General features: G+C 40.1%; 1 protein-coding gene and 1 long non-coding RNA gene across 11 annotated transcripts in view; one reads left to right on the top strand and one right to left on the bottom strand.

Moving 5' to 3' along the window:
* Positions 1-27,088, bottom strand: part of LOC138743373 (protein phosphatase 3 catalytic subunit alpha-like) — a 150,605-nt gene that overhangs the window by 34,446 nt on the left and 89,071 nt on the right. For all 6 annotated transcript variants that reach the window (XM_069898655.1, XM_069898658.1, XM_069898660.1 and 3 more), the window contains exons 7-8: positions 5,727-5,804; positions 3,880-3,974 (exon numbers count right to left, since the gene is read on the bottom strand). In XM_069898655.1, coding sequence (XP_069754756.1) covers positions 3,880-3,974; positions 5,727-5,804 — 173 coding nt within the window. The remainder of the gene's footprint in view (positions 1-3,879; positions 3,975-5,726; positions 5,805-27,088) is intronic.
* The window catches only part of LOC138743374 (uncharacterized), a 101,122-nt gene continuing 82,190 nt past the window's right edge, over positions 8,157-27,088 (top strand). For 2 of the 5 annotated variants that reach the window (XR_011344844.1, XR_011344839.1), the window contains exons 1-3: positions 8,157-8,382; positions 14,483-14,636; positions 15,737-15,848. This is a non-coding gene — a long non-coding RNA (uncharacterized lncRNA). Of the gene's footprint in view, positions 8,383-14,482; positions 14,637-15,736; positions 15,849-17,942; positions 18,133-27,088 lie in introns of those variants that run through there. The other 3 variants (XR_011344842.1, XR_011344841.1, XR_011344843.1) reach the window with 3 other exon arrangements.

Genomic DNA, 27,088 nt, shown 5'->3' with positions numbered 1-27,088 from the left:
TTCTACTAATAGCTGTTGGCCCTGAAAGTTAAATGGCTCTTGTCTTACACTTTGCATGAAGGAGTATCTAACCACTACTATACATTCTAGCACTCTCTACTTCTACAAATGTTGATAAATTGGAAGGTAGTGGTCACTGGCAACATCCTTGATGTCACGTAGACTGGAAGATCCCACCTCTGGAACAAAAAGGAATGATCTACATGTTCCAAAGTATAACCCATTGGGCAGACTAAATGATTGGATTGGCCAGTGCTGCTTGGAAATAACCAATCAGCCAACTCCAGACTAACAGATCATGTTGAATGGGAATGTCCTTGCCTGCTGCATTCCCACAGGCCCACAATGCTTGACCTGGTGTGGATTCCTCCACTGCTCTCCTTTAAATTATCATGTTACTCAAGGTAAGCTGAGGTTGTGCATGGAGAAAAACTAATCAGACAGAAGCAATCTTGGAGCGACATTGGAATCCTAAGGTCCTGAAAATGTAACTATGTAGGCCTCACTAAATATTGAGAATGGTCTTACCTGGTCTTACTCTGTGGGTGTACTGGGTGACAGAGGACAGAGTCCACTCAAATAACATTGTATCAGTATTGTTATGACATCGCAGGAATGGTTTCAGCTTATTTGTGAGCCACCATTCTATTTTTGCTGGGTACAGTTGTACCTGCTGCTGTATGCTGGGCAGCAATAAGTAGGCTTCAAGTAGATCTCAGTCAGTTAAAATGGCAGTCAGCAGACTTCTAAAGAGAATGGAATGAAAAAATTCACAAAGGAACTGCCTTCCTCTCTCAGTATTACTGGGGTTTTTGAGTTAATATTTATGAAAAGAGTAAATTCATCCCATTACCTCCACCAGGCATTGATTTAAAATTGGTCTCTCAAATTTCTAGGGTTACTGAGTCAGAGATGCATGTTTCTGGCCTATTCATTTTCTCCCAAGCATGCAAACCAAGAGTGAACTTTTTTTTCCTGATTCCTGACCTGAAACATTGGTTACCATTTACATCCTCTGGATGTTGCTTAACCTACTGAGTTCCTGCAGCATTTTCATGTATTGTAGTAGACATTTTCCCCTTGATTCTGAGTTCAAGAGACCAATAGTGGATAGGTTTATGCTCGATCAGTTTCTGGATTATTTAAATGACTCTGTCCTTCAAATCTTTTAGGTCTGATCAGGAACAGGAACTTTTTCCTGATTTTTGCTGATAAAAGAGAGAGCCATTTTAACAAATGAAATTTCCGACGTACTTCTCTCAAACTAGAATATTTTAAATGTATTTAAATTTAGACATACAGCATGGTAACAGGCACTTCCGGCTGTGCTGCCCAAATACTCAATTAACCTATAACCCCTGTATGTTTTGAACAGTTGGAGGAAACCTAGAGGAAACCCATGCAGACAGGGAGAGAACGTACAAACTCCTTACAGATAGTGCCGGATTCAAACCCAAATCACTGGTGCTGTAACAGTGTTACGTTAACTGCTACGCTAACCATGCCAGCCTAATTAACAAAGCTGCCAAAGTCGGGGATGTAGAAGGACATCGAGACAGGTTTTATTGCCAACATGTGCTGATTGTGCCCCATTAATTTTATCTTGTAGTCTGTTTTCATATAATTGACCACCAGGAAACTATATCAACGTCCATTTACCATGTCAATGCTTCTGCCAGAAAGGAAACAGAAGCAAGCAAAATAAATCTTTTATTAATTTTTACTGCTCTTCTTTTGTACTGGATATTCAAATCTTGCCTCAGTCAAACAATTCTTCACATATCCTTGAACACACACACACACACACACACACACACACCACACATTCACACACACACACACCACACATTCACACACACACACACACACACACACACTTTGTTCACACACCACCACGGATAACTTCCTCCATAGGTCAGAGTGATGTACTTTCCATATGACTAATATAAAAACATGAGAAACAGGAACTGGAGCATTTCATCTGCCCCATCGAGCCTGCTCCACCATTCAAAAAATCAGGAATGATCTGGCCATGGACTCAGCTCCACTTACCTGACCTTTCCTTATAACCCTTAATACCCTACTATCCAAGCATCTATCTGTGTATCTATAACAAAACATGAGGGACCTATACATTTACTGTTTTATATTACTCTGTAGAACTCTTGCTAAAGTTAGGGAGCTTTGCCTAAATTAGATATTGATGACAGTAACCCTGGTCCCCTCGTCCAGCATAGGTGGAAGGGAAGGGATGTGGCATCATTTTATTGTAACAAGCCAACATTCCATATGGATACAACTTAATTCTTTAAAGAAAGAAATTAGGTCTTTTTATTTAGGTCATATTGATCTACAATAGCTTTGAATGTGAGTCAGAATTAAAATAGGTCACTTGGCATTGAGAGCTCTCTCACTATATTATTTATTTCCATGTTTGCTTTGCATGGTGGGAATATAGTTTCTTAATATATACATACATTTTAAATGAAAATCTTTGAACAAAATCTCACAAGAGGTGATCCATTAATTTGCAGCATCTAGATCTCCAACAATTTATGTAACATTCATGTAATGTACAGGTTTTCCTCACTCAATTATTTATTTTCCTATAGCTTGGAGAACCAACATTTCATAGGAGCGTTACCAATTACATTTTATACAGAATATGAAAGAAACTGTCAGCATGGCACATGATTTCTAATTGGAATAATCAATTATGCATTTCACATCTCCAGCAAAATGTATATATGTAAGTATGTAATTACTACCTAGGTTGTAGTGTTTTAAGAGATCAGAGGATGTTGCCAATTATTTGTGCTAAACACCTGTGAAGAATTTTAAGTTTTCCAATCAAATTATGAAGTAAATTATGCCTGCAATACATGAAGTTTTTATGAAAAGATGCAAGACGATCTTCCTCTATATTCAGATCAGCTTAATGAAGGTTATTTTAAAAACTAATAAAGCCATAGAAGATGTATCTTAATTGGTCTGCTCTGAGAACAAGTGAAGCAAGAGTGGTCTCCTCGACCATCTCTATTTCTGCTGGTAAAGTTAAAGGTTCCATTATTGTCATGTAATACTACATTTAGAATGTAACATGCATGAAATTTTTAAATTTTTGTCTACCGTAAGGCAGACAGAGAGTCAGCATTTTGTCTAGTGCTCCTCGCAGTAACCTACAGCACCTGGTGTTCCTCGGCGACAGCCCCCCCAAGTACTGACCAGTTCTGAGCCTGCTTAGCTGCCAAGATCAGACAATCTCAGGCGTATTCAGGCTATTAGGTGCTGAGCCTAATGTCAGGATGACCAAACTTTTAATTTTTAATTTAGACATAAAGCATGGTAGCAGGTCATCTGTCCTGCCCAATTAACCTACACCACACCCCCTCCCCCCCCACCCCGGTAAGTACTTGTAGGCCGAAATGGCCTGTTACCATGCTGAATGTCTAAATTAAAAATTTAAAGGTTGGCCATCCCTGGAGTCTAACCCATCCTTGGTCAATTAGACCATTTGCAGGATCCTTTAACTGGCAGGCAGCTTTGAGCCACATGATTATATGTAAATAGCTAGCATGGGAATTTAATCGAGACAGTGAAAACAGCCAGGATCTCAAATTGATTGCATCATTATTTCACACCTCACTCACCTATCCAAATGGCACCCACTCCCCATTACCATATCACCCATACTTTCTCCTTAAAAATCTATTGAAACAAAGAAAGAAAATTGGCCATTGAGGTGAAACTTATGGTAGTTGTTTGTCGAGCATCATGAATAACATGGAGAAAATATGTGCACTTATCATAATCTTGCATATGTTCACATTTGTTTCCAACTTATCCTGTATTAGCTTCATATCTAAATGAATTCCATACCTTTGTTATTGTAAACATCAAGGTAATTTGGTGCAGAAAAGATTGTGATAAGCGATGGGAAACCCGTAGTTTGGCTTTTCCTGTACATGCGGTAGCTGAAAGATAAAATCATGAATAATACACAATATTACTTGCATTTAATCCTTCATGCTTTTTGATACTAGATCAACAATGACCATATTTTTAAAAAACAAATTTGTAATGTTAAAAGTAATGTTTTCAATTTGAAATAATAATCATAATTTTAAATTATATACAGTTATTTAGATAGTTTACAGCTTGAGGAATGATTTGTGTAAAAGATCACCATGTACTTCACCAATGACCATTCTGGTCCTGGGCCCAAAACTGTAAACTTCGGTAGCATCTGTATCCTGCACCACCTCTAAGGAAGTGGTAGGGAAAAGACTTGGATAGGGTCTATCAATAGCAAGAATGGCAAGATAGAGGGAAGCCTGGCTGGCAGAGACTAAGATGTTCCTATTGGATTCAAAGGGGAATTTATTCTGCCAGGCTTCACAGTCTATCAGTTAACTCTTATGGCCTTAGTAGTTTTTAATGCACCCTTCACAATATTGTTAGTCTGATGGACGTGGGGAGAGTTTGCATTTGATTTTCTTTGAGCAAATCCAGTATTTGAGGAGGAGAATGTGTGACTGCTAGAAGTCTTTACAAGACTAGGGACAAGATGGAGGGAAGAGGGGGTGGAATGAAGGGCATGATGAATGGGGGCTGGAGTATGGGGTAGAGGGGGTATCTTTGGCTGGGGATCTGAGCAGGAGCCATGATGTTAGAGCATGGGATTAAATCAGAGTGAAGGGGTAGCCAGGATCACATGGATTGGACATGCCTGCATTGAGTTCCCATTGCAGGGCTGAACTCTGCTCCTGAGAGCTCCTTAAATATCCCTGATGTCATGTAGATACTTCAGGTCTTCGCGTATGTAACAACTGGAATTTGGAAGAATCATTTAACCTAAATTCAGAGTGCATAAGTAATGAGATTGTCGCTTCTGCATCGGATGCCAATCTGACAGCATGATCCAAGCAGAATTTGCCACATTAGCTTTCTGCTCTAAAGACAAGTCATTTTCAACCATGTGGAACTAAACATGTGCAACATTATGAAATTTCTAGCCATTACATTTTATTAAAAATGCCACATTTAACCAAGTTTTAATAATATAAATATTCACTAATCTATATTCTGAATTTTATATTCATATAAGGCATATGGGGTCCAAACAAAAGTACCCTCAATTGGACTTATTTCTTTATTTTTGTTTTAAACCAAATAATATGACAGGCTCTTGTGCAAAAGAAATGTAAATTCAACTTGTACAAATAAGATGCTGTGGATTAACGTGACAACTGGAGTTTATTCAAAGAACATAATACAAGATGAAAGATAAATTGACTGTCCATACTTGTGAACCTTATGCTTATTTTTAAAAACAGATATGTTTGCGTTGATGCCATTTTAAAGCAAACCTTCTCTTAGAGACAAAGCCCATTCAATGAAATTGAATGGGCAGTAGCTCTCATAAATACATTTCACTGTGCAAAATCAATTTTGGTCTGGATAGATACAGAAATCAGATAAAACAAGATGAGTGAGGAAGAATCAAATAGCAATCAATATTGAATGATGGAATTTAGCACCTTATATCAGGACAAGACATTTTTTTGCTGGTGGAGTACAGGCAGATCTTCTGCAAGAGCTTTATGAAATTTTTGAGCTAATCCTGGGTGCTAAGAGATTGCACCTGGAAAATAACCATTGACAAGGTAAAATTGGACTAACTTTTAGTTTTTGGACACACACTGCTTCTAGAATTATTAACTTACCCTGCATCTTGTGCTTCATGGGCTCGAATAACTGATAATAAATTATTATTCTGCAGGAACTCACAAACAGCGGGGTAACTGTAAAAAGAACAGAACATATACAACAATATGACTAAATTACCATAATCAAAGTAGTAACTTTGAAAGTGAAAGCCCAGTGGAAGCCCATCAATGGGAAACAGCAGGGTGCATTTCAGGTTTTTTAAAAGAATAAATAAATGCTCTGAAGTGCCAGTTGATGAAGTAGACCAGTTTATATTGGCACTAAGTTAAGGAAAATGTTAACACCTAATTGGCACAGAAATCTTGATGGTCTTTGCGATCTTGCATGATTGTTCACTGAAGAACAGATGTGAAAGGATTAGGCACAATTGAAAGGAATGGGAACAATTAGATGGGAGGTTCAAAATAATTTAAGAATTGTTTGAATACCTTTGGAAGCAAAGTTACTTCAATTCACTGGAAGTCCTTATGAATAATGAATAATAAAGATACTTCAAAGTTCAAATTTATTGTCAGAGAACATACAGGACATCACATACAACGCTGAGATTTTTTTTCCTGCGGGCTATGCAGAATTTCTCATCAGTAACTAAACTATGCTCAAAAAGAAAGAAATGTATACAAAAGAGAGAAATTTTAACAAACTGACTTTGGAAATACAGAGAAAAAAGATATTCATAATAAACAGTGTGACAAGTAAGTGTCCTTAAATGAGTCTCTAATTGAGTCTGTTGTTTAGGAGACTGATGGCTGTGGGTAGTAACTGTTCCTGAGAGAGTGAAACGCAAAGGTCTGCAGACACAGTGATGGTGGTAAAAACACAGAAATGCCAGAGAAACCGAACTGCAGATATTGCAGCATTTCTTTAGAGAAATATGACTGTCGTTTCTGCACTGAGCCTTCCTTCAAGGTAATGAGTACAAAGCAGGCAGGCATCTGAATTTAAAGGCTGGGGAGATAGAAAGAAAGGGAATGGAGACGACCACAGACCAACAGACAAAAGGTTTGATATGGATAGGAAGAAGAGGAGAAATGAAAGGTGAGAATTGATGGGGGGTGGTTTGGTTCAGTGTAGGAAAGGAGACAGAAGGAAAGGGAAAGAGAGACAGAGCTGGAGGAAAGGAGTCATAGAGATAGATGGAGGGTTGGCGTGGTGGGTGGGGCTAATGAAAACCAGAGAAGTCAATGTTCATGCCATGAGGTTGGAGGAATAAGAGGTGTTGTTCCTCCAATTTGCAAGTGGTCTCAGTCTGGAAGTGCATGAGACCATGGGCAGATATGTCGGGGAGGGAATGGAGTGGAGAAATTTCCTGAACCTGTAGTATGAGTCCTGTGGTATCTATACCTCTTTCCTGATGGGAGCAGCAAGAATAGAACATGTCCTGGATAGTGTGGATCCTTGATGATTGCTGATGTTCTTCAACAGAAGTGTTCCATGTTGATATTCTCGTTAGTGAGGAGAGTTTTCCCTGTGACTTACTGGGGTGTGTCCTCTATCTTTTGCAGGGTTTTCCGCTCAGTACCTCCATATCAGGCCGTGATGCATATTTCTCATCTATAGATGTGCCAAAGTTTGCGATGACATACCAGACCTATGCAAATTCTGAGAAAGTAGAGGTACTGATGTGCTTTCTTGACAACAACATTGGCATGATGGGTTCAGGAAAGGTCTTCCGAGATAGTGACTCCCAGGAATTTGAATTTGCTCACCCTCTCCACGTTTTATCCCCCAATGATCATGGATCATACACCTCTGGTTTTTCTAATGCATGAAGATAGTAATGAAGATGAGGAATTTAAAATGTGAAAGACAAAATTGAACAATACATGGAATGCAATACTCTATGAGCCCAAATAAATCAATAAAAGAAATTCTTACCTGTTTATGCACTTTAATTTTACTTTTGTGTTCCCCATATGAAATTTGATATGATATAAAGTTTGTTAAAATAATCTTCACACAATTCATAAACTTAAACATGCAAATTGGACAATTTCAATTGGAAAATATCCACAAATGAAACTAAAATAAGGTTGTTCCATTTCTGGACAAAGCCATTATAAGGCAGAAAAAAGTGATTTCAAGAAAGAATTTGAAATAAACTGATACAGAGTATAACATGTATAACTAATAAGTTTCTCTTAACATCCAACAATTGAATATGAATTAAGCATTACCTATTCATACCCAAAAAAATTGAAAAAAAAGTCAAATGTATCACTGTTGGTTATCACATTGCATTTTCAAATCAAGGCAACATAAAACTGTTCAGAAAAAAATTGTGCCACCAACAATCACCATGGTAACAATGTGTTCCATTTACAAGACTGGAACAATTCAACAAAACAGAACCTCACAAACCTGGGACCTCACAATCAACATGGAGAAGAACAGAGGCATTGGAACACCACTGTTTCTTCTCCCAACTGTACACCCCCTGACTTGAAATAATATGCCCTTTCAAATTGCCATGAAAAATGGGTTAACTGGTCAATTTGCATGTTTATTGATCCTGTTATATGGTGATTTGAAAGGGTCCAACTGAGTCAACCTGGTCAGAACCCAACTGGGTCCCTGACCTGCCTCAGATCGTAGGAGAGAGGTCTCTGCCACAGAGAGGAAGACAGGTCACCATTGCGGGGCCCAGGAGAGGTTGTTGCTGCGGAGCCCAGGGGAGAGAGGGGAGCCACAATTGGGGGAAGAAGGATCGTTGCCATGGGGGGGGAGGGGGGAAGAGGTCGCTTCTGTGGGAGGGAGAGACGGTGGGGGGTGGCGACTGACAGGGAGGGTGACTGACGGGGTGGCAATTGACGACTGGTTAGGGGCTGGGGTGGGAGAGACTGACTGCCGATAGTTCCCGTGAGTGTGTGATACGCCACTTACCATGCCATTGCAGGGGTGAGATCCCCCTTAAATCACAGAGTTGGCAATTTAACGGGTCCCTCCCCATGCGATTTGAAAGATGCTTCGCACCTGCATCCTGGGAGGGCTATCAAGGGGCTGCAGTTTAAAAGAGGCTAATGTTATCATCTCTAACAATGGGTTAAAATCCTGGAACTTTCTCTTTAAGAGCACACTGCAAATCTTTAATCACCATATTGATAATGCAAAAACTGACCTGTACCTTATCACGGGCAAGCATATACAAAAAAAAAAATCAGACTGGAAAATTCAGAAATAAAATGAGAAAATAACAAAACTGTAGACACTGAAGTTGAAGTAAAAACACAAAGTGCTGGAGAAGTTCAGCAGATCAAACAGTGTCCTTTATGGAGCACATAACCAATATACATAACCAATGTTTCGGGAGTGAGCCCTTCCTTTGATTAAGGGCTCAAGCCCAAAATGTCAGTTATGTATTTTTGCCTTTACTACATAAAAGACACTGATCTGCTGAACTTCTCCAGCATTTTGTGTTTTTATAGGAAGAAAATATATTAACTTAAATCTAAATAATATAACAAAACAAAATATGCTTGGTAACAATTCAACCAATAAATTTAAAAAAAATATCTTCAACATGCCTCTTTCTTCAGAAGATATCCATTTCTATTGAATGGATAGGGGGCATTGGCAGTGTAAATGCTGGGACAGTGCAGGACATTAACACATCAGCTCAGAACTCTGAGGAATTCAATTCTGCAGTACAGACAGAACAATTGTGAGGACCCTTCAGGGTATTCAGGATTTTTGCATGCGAACCCTCAGAATGTTACGTATTGTCAATCTTGCAATCCTTGGGGAAAAAAAAAGCTATTCACCGCTGTTTTAAAAACATTTCTCTCTCTCTCTCTCCTACAGTTTATTACTGCAATGGTGGTCCATTCATTCATTTTTATCCATTCCACCCTCGCCTAACACCTTCCCCTTCAACTAAAATGGGTTCTTTCTCCTCCATTACCACCATTCAGGCATCTAAACAACCCTTCCAGGTGAGACAGAGGTTTGCTTGGACCTCTTCTACCCTGATCAATTGCACTTGGTGCTCACAATTTGGCCTTCTGTACGTCAATGAGACCAAGCGTTGGCCTGGCAACCATCACGCACCTTGATTTTCTTCTTCATTTATTCACCTCTGCCATCTGGTTCCACCTGGAATCTTGTATCTGAATTATTAATTGAATAATGAACCTTTTCCATATTGAAACAGGACATGATGTCACGGAACCATTGATCATGAGTAGGTGGGGCAGCATCCTTCCATTTAAGTAAAATCGGACACCTCGCCAAAAGAGAGGCAAAAATAGCATAACTCTGAACCAGAGACAAAGAAGAATCATTCCCTCCCATTCTACCGAAGAGGGCCACCAATGGATTTAATGTTAAAGCTATATTAAAATTTAAATTTTTTTTACAAAGTATGGAAAGCCTCTCTCCAGTATTTTTCTAGATCAGGACAAGTCCAAAAGATATGAATTAATGATGCTTTGTGGCCATGTGAACAGTGGGAGAAACACAGCCACCATGTTGAGTGTCATTAACAACTGTTTTTATTCAAATTCATCTGTAAGTCCTTACCCATGTCATCTGGATAAACCGGGATTTGATGGTATCCCCACACGAGGACCACCTTAGAGAAGATCCGTGTGACGTGGAAGTTGGCAGAGAAATCTTGTATGTGGGGCACTGGGTATTGTTGGGAGTGGTTGAATCGTTCAACCGCTTGAGGTCCCCGCATGGTCTCCAGCCCCCAGATGATTTCAGGACCATATGGAGCGGTGATACCCAGGCACTGTCTGAGCACCAGACGATTCCGAGTTCTTGGAGTCTGGAGAAATCCTCCTTTGCTTTCTGGAGCTTTTCAGGTGGCAGCCATTTGGGCCTAGTGTGCCTTGAGTGGCGATGTGGTGGAAGACCCCATGCTGGGGCACAGTGGCATTGAAACATGGCTCTAGGATGGCGGGGAACTTGCAGAGGATATTGGCAAATTATTCTCTGGTGGCGGCTACAGCGGCGATTTCGGGTCTGCAGGCATTTGCTGTGTCCATTCGTGTGGAGTGGAATGTTTGGGCATTGATCAGCCTCTTGCCCTTCATGTCAACCAAGTGACCATGAACCCTCAGGAAGTCAGCCCCCAACAGCGCAGTGCCTACGGAGGCTAGGACAAACCTCCAGTGGAACTTCTCCCTCCCTATCTGGATTTGTACCCTGCAGGTGCCACAGGTCCTGATGGTGGAGCCGTTGGCCCCCCGCAGGGTTGGACTGTGAAATCGGGTGCGAGTCTCTAATACGGTTTAGTGTAATGTAATTAAATTGTCTGACTTGTATCTGTTCCACGTTCTTTTTATTTACTTTTTTTCTACTTTTGTTTTTTTTCTTTTAATTCTAATCACATACAATATCTGGCAATGTGGTTAGGAAAGGGTTTTGAGTTTTTTATCCTTTACTATTTTCCTCTTTTTTTGTGTTATTAGAATTTTTTTCTAAAAAAATAAATATATATCAGTTAGAATATGAATTATGGATTTGATTTACAATTCATGTATGTTTTTTTGTCATACTGAGTGCCTTATCAAGTTTGTGTAACCATATCACCTTTTTGAATTGTACTTTTTTGGTGCAAGTTCTTTATTAAAATCGATAAAAATATTTTTAAAAGGGAAAGAAACTCAGCAGCCTTCCAAAAACGTACTATTTAAATATTGATTAGATTTTCAGTGAAATTACGTGACAGTGAGATGATTTTGTTTTCTTTGTCAGGTTGTTCCCCAGTTTATTGTGAAGTGAGAAAGCTGAATTATGCTGCATGACTTCCTTTGCAGTTTTAGCTATTTCCACCCACTCTTCACTTACACTTACTCCAAATGGTGTGCACTGTGAGAACACCTGATTAGCAGCGAGGTTTAGTTATGTCTCTGACATTCATCTGACCCATGCTCAAAGAATTATTAATGTAAATTATATGGAAATCTAAGTGAAGGTCTCTCTACAGTCTGTTTTATCTCACTGTAGAAACTGAGTCCCTGGCATAATTTTTCCATCGTCACTTTTTTCTCTAATTCGAATTTACCGTCACTATTCATTAAATCTGCAAGGTACAATAATACACGGCTAAGGAATTATACTCAAATTTCACAAGAAATTAACTTTAAAATTACAGATTTTATTTCCCAAATATGGGAAATTGCACAAATAATATATAGTTCCCCCCCCCCCCATTCCGAAATAACCAAATGCAGCTTATCTATCCAAGAGTATCAGAGGCAGGACGACCAGGCTGAGCAACAGCTTCTTCCCATGGGCAGTGAGAATGCTAAACAACCAAAGGAACTGCTGACAATAATTAGCCGAGACTCTCATATTTAGAGAGCAATATTCATTTATTTATTTGTATTTATGACTACTTGTCCTGCATGCGTACTGTTATCTATATTTCTGTTATCTCTGGTTGTGTTTCTGCACTGAGAACGGAAGAATGCTGTTTCTTCAGATTGTACTTGTGCAATCAGATGACAATAAACTTGACAATCTTGTCTCATATTTATACCTTCTCGGTCCTGGCAACATCCTCACACTCTAGATCCTTTCAGTGCAATTGCATCTCTCTTATCAGAACCAGCCAAGAAGATTTAAAAAATGATGCTCGAAGGCTCTGTTTCCACAATCTGGGAAAGCAATTTACCTGCTTTAAAAATAGCTCAACCTTCAAGTACCTTTTTTTTCCCCCCCTCACTATCTTCCTTAAATTATGCAATATTTCATTAACTTCTTCCTTGGCTAACATCCACACTATTTCTCTGAAGACAACTGGATTTAATTCTTTCGTGCAATGCCTTTTACAGAGCCAACGATTGGCACTGGGGTTCAAATCTTGCGCTGTCTGCAAGGAGTTTGTACATTCTCCCCATGTTGGAACTACTAATTTTTTTTTTGATGGAGGTTTTAGTTAGTCAGCCAACTTGAAGCAGGCCACACATCTGCAGCTGAAGGCTAATAAGCCTCTATATTTACTACGACAATTGCAGCATGAGCAAGAGTTCTACGTGGTTTTTCTCTAGGGTTCCAGTTTCCTCCCACGCTCAGGAAAAAACCTACCTGGGGTGTAGGTTAATGGAGCGTAAATTGGGCACCCGGACTCGTGGGCTAGAGTGACCTGTTACTGTGTTGTATGTCTGCATTTAACATTTTTTTAAAAATTAGTAACTAATCCACACCCTCTGTATTTTAAATTTGTTGCAATTCTTTTTCTACACCAATCAATCATCCTCTTTCTTGAAACTCGACTTCCCAAATTTCCCTTTCAATTTTATCCCAACTTTTTGGACAATTTTCCAGGTTTTCTTCAATATTAAACTCACAGCATCGGGCAGAAACATTGCATTGTCATACATTTGGCAGCCTTACTATATTCTTCTGGGGACATGTTTGACCTGAAACCCCTCCTTGAATGCCTCCCTTTGCCCTCATCATGATATACTAGTATGCAGCTACTTCCATTTGATTTTTACTAAATTATTTGCAGTAAATTGGTCGATGCAAGGTAGAAGCTTTTATTTTTGCTCTTTCCCATAACAATGCTAAGCCTAATGGAATTATGATCACCACCACAAGAGTGGTCCCACTGATTCTCTTCCCACCTGCTCAGCTTAATCACCTAAAACTAAAACACAAATTGTGCATTCCTTCCTCCTTCCAATTTTTATTGGGCTTACTGGTCAATAAAAAGACCTTCTTTAGCTCAGACATAACAAGGTTCAATGAATTTTCCCCTATTAGAAGCTCCAGTGCCCACGCATATAATGGAAGCTGCCTACGTTATGCTGTGATTATACATTTCCATCAGTGGTTACAGTGTAGCATCACAGTTCTACATCTCCAGCTCTTAATCCAGAGAAAAGTTCATATGCTTCAACGAACTGTAATCTCTGTTTTCCCAGCTGCTGTCAGTTTTGTGACATAAAAAATACTTGAAAGGCAAAGAGGACCTTGATTTGGGGATTTAATTATATCTCAATGGAAGTCTAGGCATGGAAACTAATTATAAATTATAAATAAGAATGAAACAGAGAAAAATATTATTGCGTTTAGAATTTTGAAACTGTACGTTTGCTTTCACTCCAATTTGTAATTTGAGGGTGAATAAATCAGAAAACTAAAAATGCAAAGATGTTTGTTTGTTAACGCCTCTAGAATACCTTGTAAATATGTTACACTATTGCATGGGATTTGTATCATAATCAGCTGCTTGGTGAGAGACAGTATCTTGAGACAGTATCTTGTAAAGGTAATACTCTTTCTTCAGGTCTTGATTGAGAGTAATTTGAAATGGGAACACATGCATGAAACCAATACATGGAATTTATGGAGGACATGATGTAAATTTAAAATCAGCATTACCTTAAGTACTTATCGTATATTTCACTATTTATCAAATGTTATTCGGGACACTGGAAGAGGTGTATCATAATTAACTAGGTGTGAGGCAGGTGTCACATTCAACAGCTGTGAAGAACAGTCAGGGAAGGGAAGGAAGGTGAGGTAGAGGTTGAATCGCAGAGAGCTGTGTACATTGAATCGACAACAGAGCAGGTAGGGATCTTAGGAATAGACAAGAAAACAGAGTTTAGGCTAAGATCAGACTTTGAATGACAAAGCACTGTCAAGGAATGATACAATTTCTACTTTTATATCTAATGTTTGTATGATCACTACCTTTTTTTTCCAGGAGCTCAAGGTTCCTTTTATTGTCATGTAATAATACGTTTAAAAATATAACATACATGATATATTTTCACTTTTGTCTTGCCCAAAGCGAAATAGGGAGTTACCATGGAGCATTGCCCAGCACCACTAACAGTACGAAAAAGAAAAGCAAAAGAGAGTCCCTTCAGTGTCCGCGGTTTTGCCTCCAGCACCCCTGCAGACTCTTGTTCAATTTGTCAGCAACCCCACCTCTACCTGATCAGGTACCAGAGAACTTTCAGGAGCCCTTCTTGCCCTCAGCACCCTCTCGAATCCTGATGCGATATCTGGTTTAAATAAGGCAGTCTTCTGACCGTCAGTTGCTCACGGCCTGCGTAGGTCTCCCAGCTGCAGAGCCCATTGCTGGTTGGCTGCAGGGATTACTGTACGGTAGGGTCATTTCCCTGTGTAGGTCCGCTGCTTCCCAGATAACGCAACCCCTCGTTGCCGCTGCCGAGCACAATGTTGGGCGGTTGCAGGATTTTAGTTGCCAACATCTTTGACAGAAAATTTAAAACCTGTACGGAGTCACTAGCTTTAGAAGCAGGCAGCTGAACCCTTCCGGACAGTGGTGTGTCTCTGCCCTACCGCGTCTGCAGCAATGGCAGCGCTGCAGTTGTAGCGCCGCTATTTGTTTCCTTCCATTGACTAACTTGCACTGGCAAATTGTTGTAACTCTGACAACATAAACTGAGGTATGTTCCTATCTTGCAGAAATGTAAAAGAAATTGTTCCATGGTCTTTCACACCCTCACTGTTGGCTTAAAAGTTGTGTGTTTGTGCAATTGCTAAAGTCAACCTACAACGATATTCTTTTAATTTCTTGCTTTCTGAATAAGAGAATTCATTTGAATAACATCAGCCTCCTCACTGTTGCAGATTTCATTTGTCGTTGTATCATATTCAGTGAAGCACAAGGTTGGACACAACTAGGGTTGTCAAATTTGCTTTGCTAAATGATAAAAACTCATGCCCAAGTCGAAGAGTGGAGAAACAGTAAATACTGTTTGTGGCCAACCACTATATCCATCAGTCTGGGAACACTGGACCTGCGGCTCCTTCCATGGGCTCCAGAATAAAAGCGACTGTTCCACAGCCCCCCTTTCCAGAGCAGAACAACGGGGCAGCATGGATGCGCCTTTGTTCTAGAGTTAATAAAAGCTTATCAGTTTGTTCAACTTCAGTCTTATCTCCCAGTTCCAGTGACTTGGCTTCAGTCCTGATCCCTGATTACTGTCTGTGTGAAATTTGTATGTTCCCTCTATGGCAGCAGGGGCTTCCTCAACCTGCTCTGATATATGCTCATATCCAAATGACCACCTAGGTACGTGGCAGAAGAATCAAAGGGAAGTTCATGAGATATTCCAGGAGAACAGATGAATAAGGAGGAATGGGACTGATAGGATTCTCTGCCGGCACATGACATGGACCAGAGGGTAAGTTAAGCCTCATTTCTTTACCACAGCTTTCATCTCAAAAATATTAATGGATGTGGATGACCCATGGAATATTAGCTACGAACGTTTCACACCATGGATAATATTCCTTTGTCATTATTTTAGCAGTGGTGATAATCCACCCTGTCCCCTGCAAATATTTTTTCCCCTTCTCTCAATTTCTCCATCTCTGCCACAACTGTTCCCAAGATGACGCCTTCCAGTCCAGATATTCTGAAATGTCTGCTTTCTTCCACAAACGTGGCTTCCTCTCCACCATCATCAACTCCTCCATTTCCCGCTTATCTGCCCTGCCTCCTCTGCCCCTAGATGCAACAATCATAGAATCCCCCTCATCCTCACCTACCGCCCCACCAGCCTCCACATCCAACACATTATCCTCCGGAATTTCTGGCACTTGCTACAGGATCCCACCACCAGACATATTTTCCCTTCTTCTCCCCTCTCTGCCTTCCAGAGGGACTGCTCCCTCTGTGATTCCCTTGTGCACACATCTCTCCCTACCTATCCACCTCACCCAGCATCTTCCCTCGTGACCACAGGAGGTGCAACACATGTACCCACACATACTCCTTCACCATGGTCTAGGGCCCCAAACAGGCCTTTCAAGTGAAGCAACATTTCACTTGTATATCCACAGGATTGATTTACTGCATTTGGTGCTCTCTTTGTGGCCTTCGCTAGACCGGTTGCAAATTGGGAGATCACTTCACTAAGCACCTCTGCTCCCTCCACTACAACAGAGTCCTCCCAGTAGCTAAACATTTCAGTTCTGAGTCACACTCCCATTCTCATATGTCTGACCATGGTATTTTATTATATCCCACCCTGACCACCCGCAGATAGTAGGAACAACACCTTATTTTCCATCTGGGCACTCTCCAGCCATTAACATTGACCTCTTTGTTGCCTGCTAACCTCCTCACCCTTTTACCCCCTCTTCCTTTCCAGTTTTTTGTTCTCCCCTCTCCCCTTCACTCACCCAGTCATCCCTCCTCCCCCTAATTGCTGCTGTCCCCTCCCTCCCTTCTTCACCCATCACCTGCTGCCTTTGGCTCCTCTCCCCCTATCCTTTTGTTTGGACACCTGCTGACATTTTTCCTTACCTTGATGAAGAGTTCAAGCCCAAAAAGTCAGTTATGTATTTTTACCTTTGCTACCTAAAGGACACTGTTTGACCATCTGAGTTCCTCCAGCATTTTGTGTTTTTATGATAAAGCAACAGGTATTTGTTCAAATGAGTAGTTAAAGGAATGGCTTCACAACCTGTGAACATTTATCTACCGAGCACAGAAAAATATGAGCAGAAGGTGGCCCCCAGACTCCTTTAAGTCTGCCCTGCCATTCAATACACTAACAGATAATACTGCACATGTTGGCCTGAATTTTTCTTCTGTGCCTATTCACGCTGGCCCTCAACCTTTCAAAGGAAACATTATTTTACTGGTGCTCGATTCTTTCAGGAGTTTGATCATGGAGTAAAAGAGGCTCAAAACGTTGGCTACCCTTTACTTCTTATAGATGATGCTTGATAAATTTCTCCAGCATTTTTCTGTGTTGCAGGATCCAATATTCATTCTCACACCGTTGCCCCACTGAATGTAACCTTGCTGCTATCTGTCAGCCAATCAGCTCAGTGGTACATTTCGCAGGCAGGCCATCCAGCCTGAGCTGCTCCAGCTCATAAAGTCAGTCATCTGTCATCAGCTACTCCGTTATCAGATCAATAGAACCTTATGTAAAAACACAATGCTGTAAAAACTCAGCAGGTCAAACAGTGTCCTTCATACAGCAAAGATAAAAATACTTGTAAGCAACTGACATTTCAGGCAGGAGCCCTTCAGTAAGGTATGGAAAAATGTCAGCAGGCTTCTGCATAAAAGGATAAGGGGGAGGTGTGGTTGCAAGGGTAGGAGATAATAGGAGGAGAAGGGAGGGAGGGCACACCAGCAAGCATGGGGAGGAGGGATGGCTAGGTGAGTAGAGAGGGAAGGGGGTGGAGAGTTGACAGGGGGAAGGAAAGGGAGGCAGAAAGGAGAGCAGGTTAGCAGAAACCAGAAAAGTCAATGTTAATGCCATCCAGCTGGAGAGGGCCCAGAAGGAAAATCAGATGTAGTTCATCCTATTTACGGGTGGTGTTGGTGAGATAGTATATATAGCCATGGACAGACGTGTGAGTATGGGAGTTTGATGCAGAACTGAAATGGTTAGTCGCTGGTGAGGACAGAGCAAAGGTGCTCAACGAAGTGATCTCCCACTCAAGGTAAGGTTTTAAGAAATGCACCACAAAAGGTAGTAAGTGGAATAGAGATACAGATCAATCTTCTAATGGTATGACAGAACAGGATTGTGTGGTTAAATATTCTGCTCTGCTTTTTTCTACATTTCTGATGTCCATTGCAGAAATTTAGAGAGATATTATGACACCAGCCAAAACAGCCATAATTACAATAGGGCATGAAGTACCACAGCCACCACAATGCCAGAAAACAGTCACGGTTGTTTATTACTTCAGAACAGGAACATTATTAACAATAACCTCTGCACTTAGTTGAGTAGACAGAAGCAGAGTGAGATCAGGTAACTAGTACAATCAGCATTTCATACTGTAATTCTCTGGTACAGGTTAAAAAAAATGTGTGACCCACATGCTCTTCTGAAAATGCGGGTATGTTTCAAGCCAAGAAATTGAGTTGCATGTGGATGCCAATTAAATGCTGGTACAGGTACTTACATATCCCATGCGAAAAAGCAACTTACAAGTCTAAGCTAATAATGCTAATATAAGGAATCATAAAATTAGTGTAATTCTTGTAATGAAAGTGGCCACAACTTAATAATTTCAGTGGTGGTTTACTGTGACAGTTTAAGTGGTTTCACTGCTCTTATAAAAGATATAAAAATGATTAAACTTGAGAAAAATTTTGATGCAATTTTGTTGTATCTGTAAAAGTTAATCATAGTACAGGTACTGATTACATTTTAGAATTAAAAATATTCCAACTGCAGCACATTTTCTGCAGTCCTGTTATGCAAGTAGCAGGAGCAAGCTTTTCACCATCAATTACAGGAAGTACAATCTCCAGCTCAAAATTTATTTCTGTTTTAAAACAATTCATCGGCATACTGGTTCTTTACAGAACCGTACAAGGGCAGTTTCAGTTATGTCTTTCTTAGTCTTACTACTAATTTGATCTGCAGAGCTCATTGTGTTGTGCATCTTTCAATATTTTGCTTTATAAGGATGCCATATCAATATAAGTCACGGCCACCTTATAAATCTGCAAAAAAACCTATCTCAGTACAAAGCATATACATGGAAGGTATTTAATATTTCATTAAACAATCATTGAATGATATCCCTGCAGAATAGATAAATACCAAGGGAAGGGCGCATATGCAGCGTGCATGATTTATATAAAGCTATGTTTTGAGTTGTATCCTTTGCGGTATTTCATAGATATTATTAGTTGCAAAACACTGGCCACCAATAATTATTACTGCATTTTCTGTGAACTGTCTCCCACAAACAAAGGAATCTCAGTAAGGGTTCTCTGCAACCGGATCAAAGCCAGTACATCACAAAAGAAATTCTGACTAAAAGCTGAGAGCACAAAGCTAAAGCCATTGTTTGACAATTAATTGTACAGCGTGAAATCCGGCTTGGCTGGAGAATTCAGCTTCGTTAAAAACTTGCAGTGTATCTTGGTCAGAAACAACTGCATCATAAAAATGTATAAAGCAACAGTTGCCATTTTATCTGAAAGTTGCATCCATAGAAAAGCTAAAGAAAAAGGGTTGAGAACCATTGTTCTAATATTAACCCCAAAGTACCTCCCCAATTATGATGGCAGTTAAGATGGAGAAAGCTGTACCTACAGCAGTGGTTCACAACCTTTTTCTTTCTACTCACATCCCACTTAAAGTAATCCCTTTGCCATCGGTGCTCTGTGATTAGTAAGGGATTGCTTAAGGTGGTATGTGAGTGGGAAGGGAAGGTTGAGAATCACTGCTCTAGACCCAATTGTTACTGAAATATTTTTCTTGAGAAAAATTGTCATTGGCCCATTCTCTTTGGAGTTATGAAACCCTGCACATAACGAGACAATTAGGTACGATTAAAATAGTGGTTTTCAAACTTTTTCTTTCCACCCACATACCACCTTAAGCAATCCCTCACTAATCACAGAACACCGATGGCATAGGGAGTACTTAAAGTGGTATGTGAGTGGAAAGAAAAAAGTTGAGAACCCCTGGATTAAAGAGATAATAAATTAAAAGTTCAATGTTCCTTTTGTTGTCACATAAAAATACAGAAAAATGTACTATACATGATATACTTCAACTTTTGTCTGCTGTTGGGCAAAAGACGGCAACCCTCCTAACAATAGGAGAAAGATAATAGAGCCCCTTCAGAAACACTGAGAGTCCGTTGATTCACAACCACCTACGGACTCCTGTTCAAACCATCGGCAGCCCATGCTCATGATCCAAACCTCTGATATGATCAGAAAACCTTCAGCGCCCAAGACCCTTTGGGAGCACTTCATGCTCTCAGCACTCTCTCGAATCCCAGTTCCAATAGCTGGCTCTAATGAGCCTGTCTCCAGCAGCCCACAACCTGTGTGAGTCTGTGTGAAAAAAAAATCCGCTTTTCAAGTGCAGATAAATCTTTTTCTGGTCCTGGAGTAGTTTATGGTGAGGTAGTATGGGTAGGTTTTAGAGCCTGAAAGCCATTAGATAAAATCTGTTCTTGAACCTAGAGATACTGGACTTCAGGCTTTTGTACCTTCTTCCTAAAGGCATCATCGAGAAGAGGTTGTGACCGGGGTGATGCTTTATGATGTTGGCCACTTTCTTGAGGCAGCACGTCACAAAGATATTGCCAATGAAAGGGAGGTTGGAGCCCGTGATAAACTTAGATACGTTTGCTATTCTCTATACCCTTCTGCGTTGTTGGGCTCTTGAATGACCAAACCAGGCGCAGGTAAAGGTCACAAAGCCACGGAAGCCTTCTCAGTTAGGATCATACATGACCTTCTGCCTGAGCACTTTCACACTGGGAATTCAGCTGAATTATTCTAATGTACCTTGATTCAGCTGAATTCCAAAAACTATTCAGTATCTTTCTTGAAAGTACTCAGTGACTGATTTGCTGCAGCTTTCTGTGGTTAGAAAATTCCAATGATTCATAACCTTTTGAGCAAGGAGACTCCTTCAGGTCTCATCTCATATGCCCGTCCCCTCATTCTGAACTGAAGTTCTTTCTATTTACATACCACCTTCACAGGGATCAGTAAACATCATGGTGATTTCTATTTAGCAGAAGTGTCTGTCATCAATGATCAACCATCAGAAGTTCAGAGATGTGGGTGTGGGATTTGCTGCAATATCAACCGTGTGAAGATGTGGTGAAAATATCTTATCTGTGTCAACTTCGTGTGAATGAGGGTGTGGAATATGAAGCCACTTGTGCACTTGGTTTTAATCATTATTAAAAGACCATTCACAGACCTTGACTTGACATTTACTTCTTATAAATCTTGTATCAATTGCCTCAGACTCAACTCTTGGCATTGGCTGCCACAGCCATCTTTTCCACAGACTTGACATTCTCCTCTCCTGCCTATCTCCATCTGTAAGTTCAGCACATTCCATTTTCTAGCTCTACTATCAAATCCTCTCTCACTTGCTTGGTAAATCTTGGAACATTTGATTTGGTTGTGCTGCAACATCTGCACAACAGAATGAGTTCCAGGAACTCTGCCAACACCCACTGCATCCACAGCAAATGCTGCTCCCAGTCAACTCTTTTCAGGAGGCCTTCTTCAGGCTTAATAATGCAGATAATCTTTTATACTTGATTCTGAGACCTACCTCCTGAGATGGGCATCCAATAAACAGCACAGTTAATGGTGGCTAAACATGAAACAAGAAACCTAATGAAGTGATTTACCAACCTGCCTTTGCTTGAGTACTGTGTGTTAATTAATGTCCCTGGTTTGATTGATTGTGAAGAAAATCTGAGCTAAACATAGCAATCAGGCAATGAAGTACGTGTGTTCACTGCATTGAAAGTAATAAGTACGGATTAATCACACTTTGAAATTCCTGTGACTATTCTCAATCAGACGTCCCCATCAAATTTTAAGCCTTTGTTCATAGAATGAGAAAAGTAACAATATTGCCACTCGATTAGAAAGTTTATCTGAAAATAATGAGTATATGATTCTATTCCTGATGCTAATGCTGTGAAAGCTTTGAAGGCTATTTTTGGTTGGATACAATTTGATACAGTATTAAATAATTATTATTCTGAGTTAAGGAAGAACTTCAATGCCTTTGGAGACGAGATCAAAATTGATTATACAACTCACGACGTCAAAAGGCTTTCAATGTTAATTTAGCAGAGAATAACAGAATCTTGATGCATCCACTGTCATTTTTTGTCAGGTAAAATATTTCATTGCCTTCAAAAAAATTGTTAAGCAGGAATGTTGAATTTACAATTCCAGTAGATCTTGGGAAATTGGGTAAAAAAGTATTTCATTATTACAGCGATGACCTACTTATCTTTTCTGAACCTTTCAGAGGTAAATTTCAACAAATACAAATAAAAACTTTAATAAATTATTGAAAAGACAAAAGGGAAAAAAGTGACCTATCCCAGTGAATTCTGGGCATTAATTAATGGTCCAGATGATTGTGAAAAAAACTTAGAAGAGGCTTGCTGACAGTTTTTCACAGTCCTTGCCAAAATATATCCTGAAAATTATATCTCGGAAATCTGAGTTATAATTTTAATCATCTAACAAATGAGAGAGAAATTCTTGATAAAAACCTAATGTCGATGAAGGGAAAATATATTTGACAGCACTATTTCTGAACCTTGAGGTAAAGTGCTGTTTTAGATTTCTGGAAAATGGAGATGTTAAAGGCAGGGAGACTGTTCAAACACAAGCAGATCTGTCTGTTAATGCCCAATGTATGTTCAAAATTGATGCATTCTCATGAAGAATCTGTTGCCTTGTGAAGCAGTTTCCAGTTGGATGGACATTAGGGCTGAATGTTTAATTACCTAGTGCATGATATTTATATGTCTTCCACTGAATTAAGTGCAAATCCTAACATGAACTGCTCTCAGCATATTGCAGGCAATGCAACTTTGAATTGTGCGCCTCACACGAGATGTGCCTTTGAACAAAGATTGCTCTGTACATGGCAGTAAGATGAATTGGCTTAGAATGACATGATTGCTGCAATGATAAGTGCAAAAATGCAACCATCAAATTAACATATTGCCACTTCTTAACTCTGGAATGACTGTGACAGCCTCCATATTTGCAATTTCACGAGATTCCATGACTAGATACATCTTCCCTTTTCAATGTTTGAAGGGATTATTCCCTTCATAATTGCCCGGCTCACTCTTCTGTCCTGATCAGCTATTCTCTGTCTAAAGCCATTTTGCCACGCACCTTCAGGAGAGGCAACACTTGTTCCTTTGGCTCTTTTATTCCTACCATCTGAGGACTCAGTCCTTCCAGATGAAGCAGTGATTAACTTGCCCTTCTTACAATCTAATGCACTGCAATTTCCTCTTCTGTTGAGAATCTAAACTTGACTTGGGACCATTTTACCTAGACTCTGCATTCAGTTTACAGACATACTTTCACCCTCAGATTATTTTTTTTAGACATACAGCACAGTAACAAAGCCATTTTGGCCCACAAGTCCATCCCACACAATTAACCTACAACCCCTGGCATGTTTTGAACATGGGAGGGAACCTGAGCCCCTGGGGAAAACTCATGCAGACACGGGGAGAAGATTCAAACCCCTTACAGACAGCATGGATTTGAACCCCAGTCCCAATCGCTGGTGTCGTAAAGACACTGCACTAACTGCTACACCAACCGTGCTATTCTTTTGGCCACTTCTATAACTCCCACTCTGTCTTGAAGCAGCCGTAATTACCGACTGGTCATGGGCAAAATTAAACCACCATTAATTTATGTGGCCACAATGCTTAGAATTAAAATGAACGCATAAAGATATTAATGTTCTCATTACTGAAGCTGCATTTTTAAAAAAAAATAACAACACTGATTTCAAAATTAACTTCTGTGTCAGGAACAATTCAAAAAACATCATAATCTTAACATTTACCAGTATATTAATAATTAAATACTGCATCTACTGGCTTTAAAATTTAACAATAACATTCATAATGCTGACAGGGAATTAAATCTTCTCTGCTATTTTATTTTTTAATAGAAAAATGTGTTCTTAGAAATTCTTCAGTGTCTGGAAGGAGGTGTTGAATTGGCAGTACATAATACTTTGATAGACATTTATTTCAAAGACTCTCTACTGCAGAATTGTATGCACACAGCGCGAGTAAAATGCAGAGTTACACTGTATAATTAAAATGCTATACTTTAGAAATGTGGTGCAGAGGTTAGCAAATAGTCTCAAAATAATTCCAATAGATCCAATTGGGGATTGGAAAGCCTTTCATCTGCTGCCCTACTGTGGAGTGTAAAAGCAAATTAGGGAGATCATGGTTTATTTGATTATGGTTGTGGAAAAGAGAAGCCCGAGGAAGAGGGAGAGGGCCAGAGGAGCAATCAAGTAGGGTACAGGTGTAGATGCGAGAGGATTGATTCCACAAACTTGGAGAGGGAGGGGTAATAACTTAGGTTTCAGGGCCTGAATGAGAGCTTTCAAGTTTCTAGGTTAAACAGAACCCACCAGTAGATTCCCAGCAACAAACACCAAATCTCAGGACCTGCCACTCCACATTATGTGAGAATAGTCCTTATGTCCACAGGGAACATCTGTTTTTGCAGGTTTGTCCTGCATAGTGTGTAGTGGTACACCACCGGCTTACTGCAGGGGGCAACCTCTGTACCTGCAGGAGTGTCAGGGGACAACACCTGGCTGGGTGTCAATCAGTCGGCCTGAAGGGATCAAGCCCCTCCCAGTCGGGTGTCAATCACCCTCCGGGATATAAGCCTGCGCCAGCCTCCCGAGGCCTCAGACTGAGTTGCCGCAGCCACAGCCAGCCTGGCTCTGTGTAAGTCTTTGTGGACTAAAGCCTGTTGTACAGCCTTTACCTTGTGTGTGTCTGATTCTGGCTAACAGCGCACCACAATAGTGCATGTATCCAAGATGATATATCATGCAAGTGTGAGCCATCTGAAAAATGGAGACCCTGACTCAACTGGCAAGTCCACAGTTTTCACATTTATATAACTATACAAGAGAATCTTCAGGCTGATGTTTCTGTGAAATATGTAGAAATTCCATAAATTATTCTCATATTAAAAATATCTTAGTTCTAACAAACAAAGTACAACAATAATTTGCACAGATCAAAGTTACACAGATTCATGAGTTAAATGATGAGTTAATGATCTTAAAGAGAAATATTGTAAAAACACAAAAAGCTGGAGAAACTCAGCTGGTCAAACAGCGTCCTTTATGTAGCAAAGGTAAAAATACATAACCAATGTTTAGGGTTTGAGCCCTTATCAAGAGTATTAGAGAATGTTTTCAGGCGTCCGAACAAAAAGATGGGGGAGGAAAGAGGGGGGATGGCAAAGGCAGGAGATAATATGTGGAGAATGGAGGGAAGGGACAGCAGCGATCAGGGGAGGAGGGATGGCTGGCTGGGTGGAGGGGGAAGTGGGTTGGAGAGAACTGGAAAAACTGGAAAGGGGGAGGGGAAAGAAAAGGTATGGTGGCAGAAGGGAACTGCCCAAGATCCAACTGAGACATGATGGCATGTTATGACCTGGGCAAGTATGGCTCCCACAGGTACTGATGATGTAACAGCTGATGGCATTAGTAAAATGCATTCTGAAGTGTCTAGAAACATCTTATCTGATCAAGTTTGAGTAAATGCCTCCAATCTCATTTGGCAGCATTTCAACCTCGAGCAAGACAATGATCACAAATATATTGCTAAAGGAATAAAGGCGTTTTACAATGCTATAAATTGAATAGCCTAGTCAGTTACCCGATCTAAATTCAGTTGAGCATGTCTTCCATATGCTGAAGAAAAATCCTAAGGGGCAAGGCTCTGAAACAAGCAGGATATTAAAATGGCTGCAGACCTGGCAGAGCGTCACCATCAGCATCTGGTGATGTCTATGAATCATAGATTTCAAGCAGTCATTGTGAGCAAGAGATATGCCACAAAGTACCAAACATGACTACTTTAATATACATACCATTACCATGTCCATAATACTTTGCTGTCCTGAAACGGGGGAACTATGTATAATTTCTACTTGATCAAAACAAAATGTACACAAATACCCTTTAATAAAATGTGGAATGTATACTTTAATCACATGTGAAATGATTGATTACAAATTTAAAACTGTGGAGCACAGGGGCAAATAAAAGAAAAAAAGTATCTAATATTGACAACCATGTTTTCCACTTCGTTTCCTAGTCTTAAAAAGCCTCCTTGATGACACATTTGGTCAAATGCTTCAAACCTATTGGGCCAGCCGTTCCCGACCGCTCCCTGTCCCCCACTTGAATTCAGCTCTTTTTCCAAAGTGAGACAGTAACAAGACAAGCAGTTGAATGGTCCTGGAGGAACTCAAGCTGAGCACCAGTGCACAGATCATCGGTGGATAAGTGATGCTTCATAGCACTGCCAAAGCTAGCTGTCAACACCTTGATGATATGTTAAAGCTCTCAGGAATTAATCTGATTGGATTTATCCCAATAATTCTGCAATGAGAAACTTAACAAGACACACCCTTAGTTCTGGGACAACACCTCATCTTCCACTGGGCACCTTCCAACTGGATTGCAATAATATCGACCTCTCTGGGATCCATTAAAACAACAACCCCTCCCCTTCCCCTATTGTCTTCATTGGATCTCCTTTCGCACAAAGATGATAAATTCTTACCTCATCCCTTATTATGTCCAATTAACACCTTTTGTTGGTCTGGATTCCTCCCCCAGTCAGCATTGTCTGAATTCTGAGAAATTTTGAGATATCCTGCTTCTGACATTCCTTGAAGAAGGGCTCAGGCCCAAAAAGTCGGCAATCTATCTTTGTCTCCTATAGACACTTAAAAGACCAGCTGAGTTCCTCCAGCATTTCAATGTTTTTACTACCATCACAGTGTCTGCAGACTTCCATGTTTCACTTCATGCAGATTTAAAGTACTATAATGTGATGAGAGTTT

This window comes from Narcine bancroftii, chromosome 9 (genome assembly GCF_036971445.1).
Source record: "Narcine bancroftii isolate sNarBan1 chromosome 9, sNarBan1.hap1, whole genome shotgun sequence".
NCBI lineage: Eukaryota > Metazoa > Chordata > Chondrichthyes > Torpediniformes > Narcinidae > Narcine > Narcine bancroftii.
The sequence above is the reverse complement of the archived record's forward strand: the minus strand, read 5'-3'. Positions and strand labels throughout refer to the sequence as shown.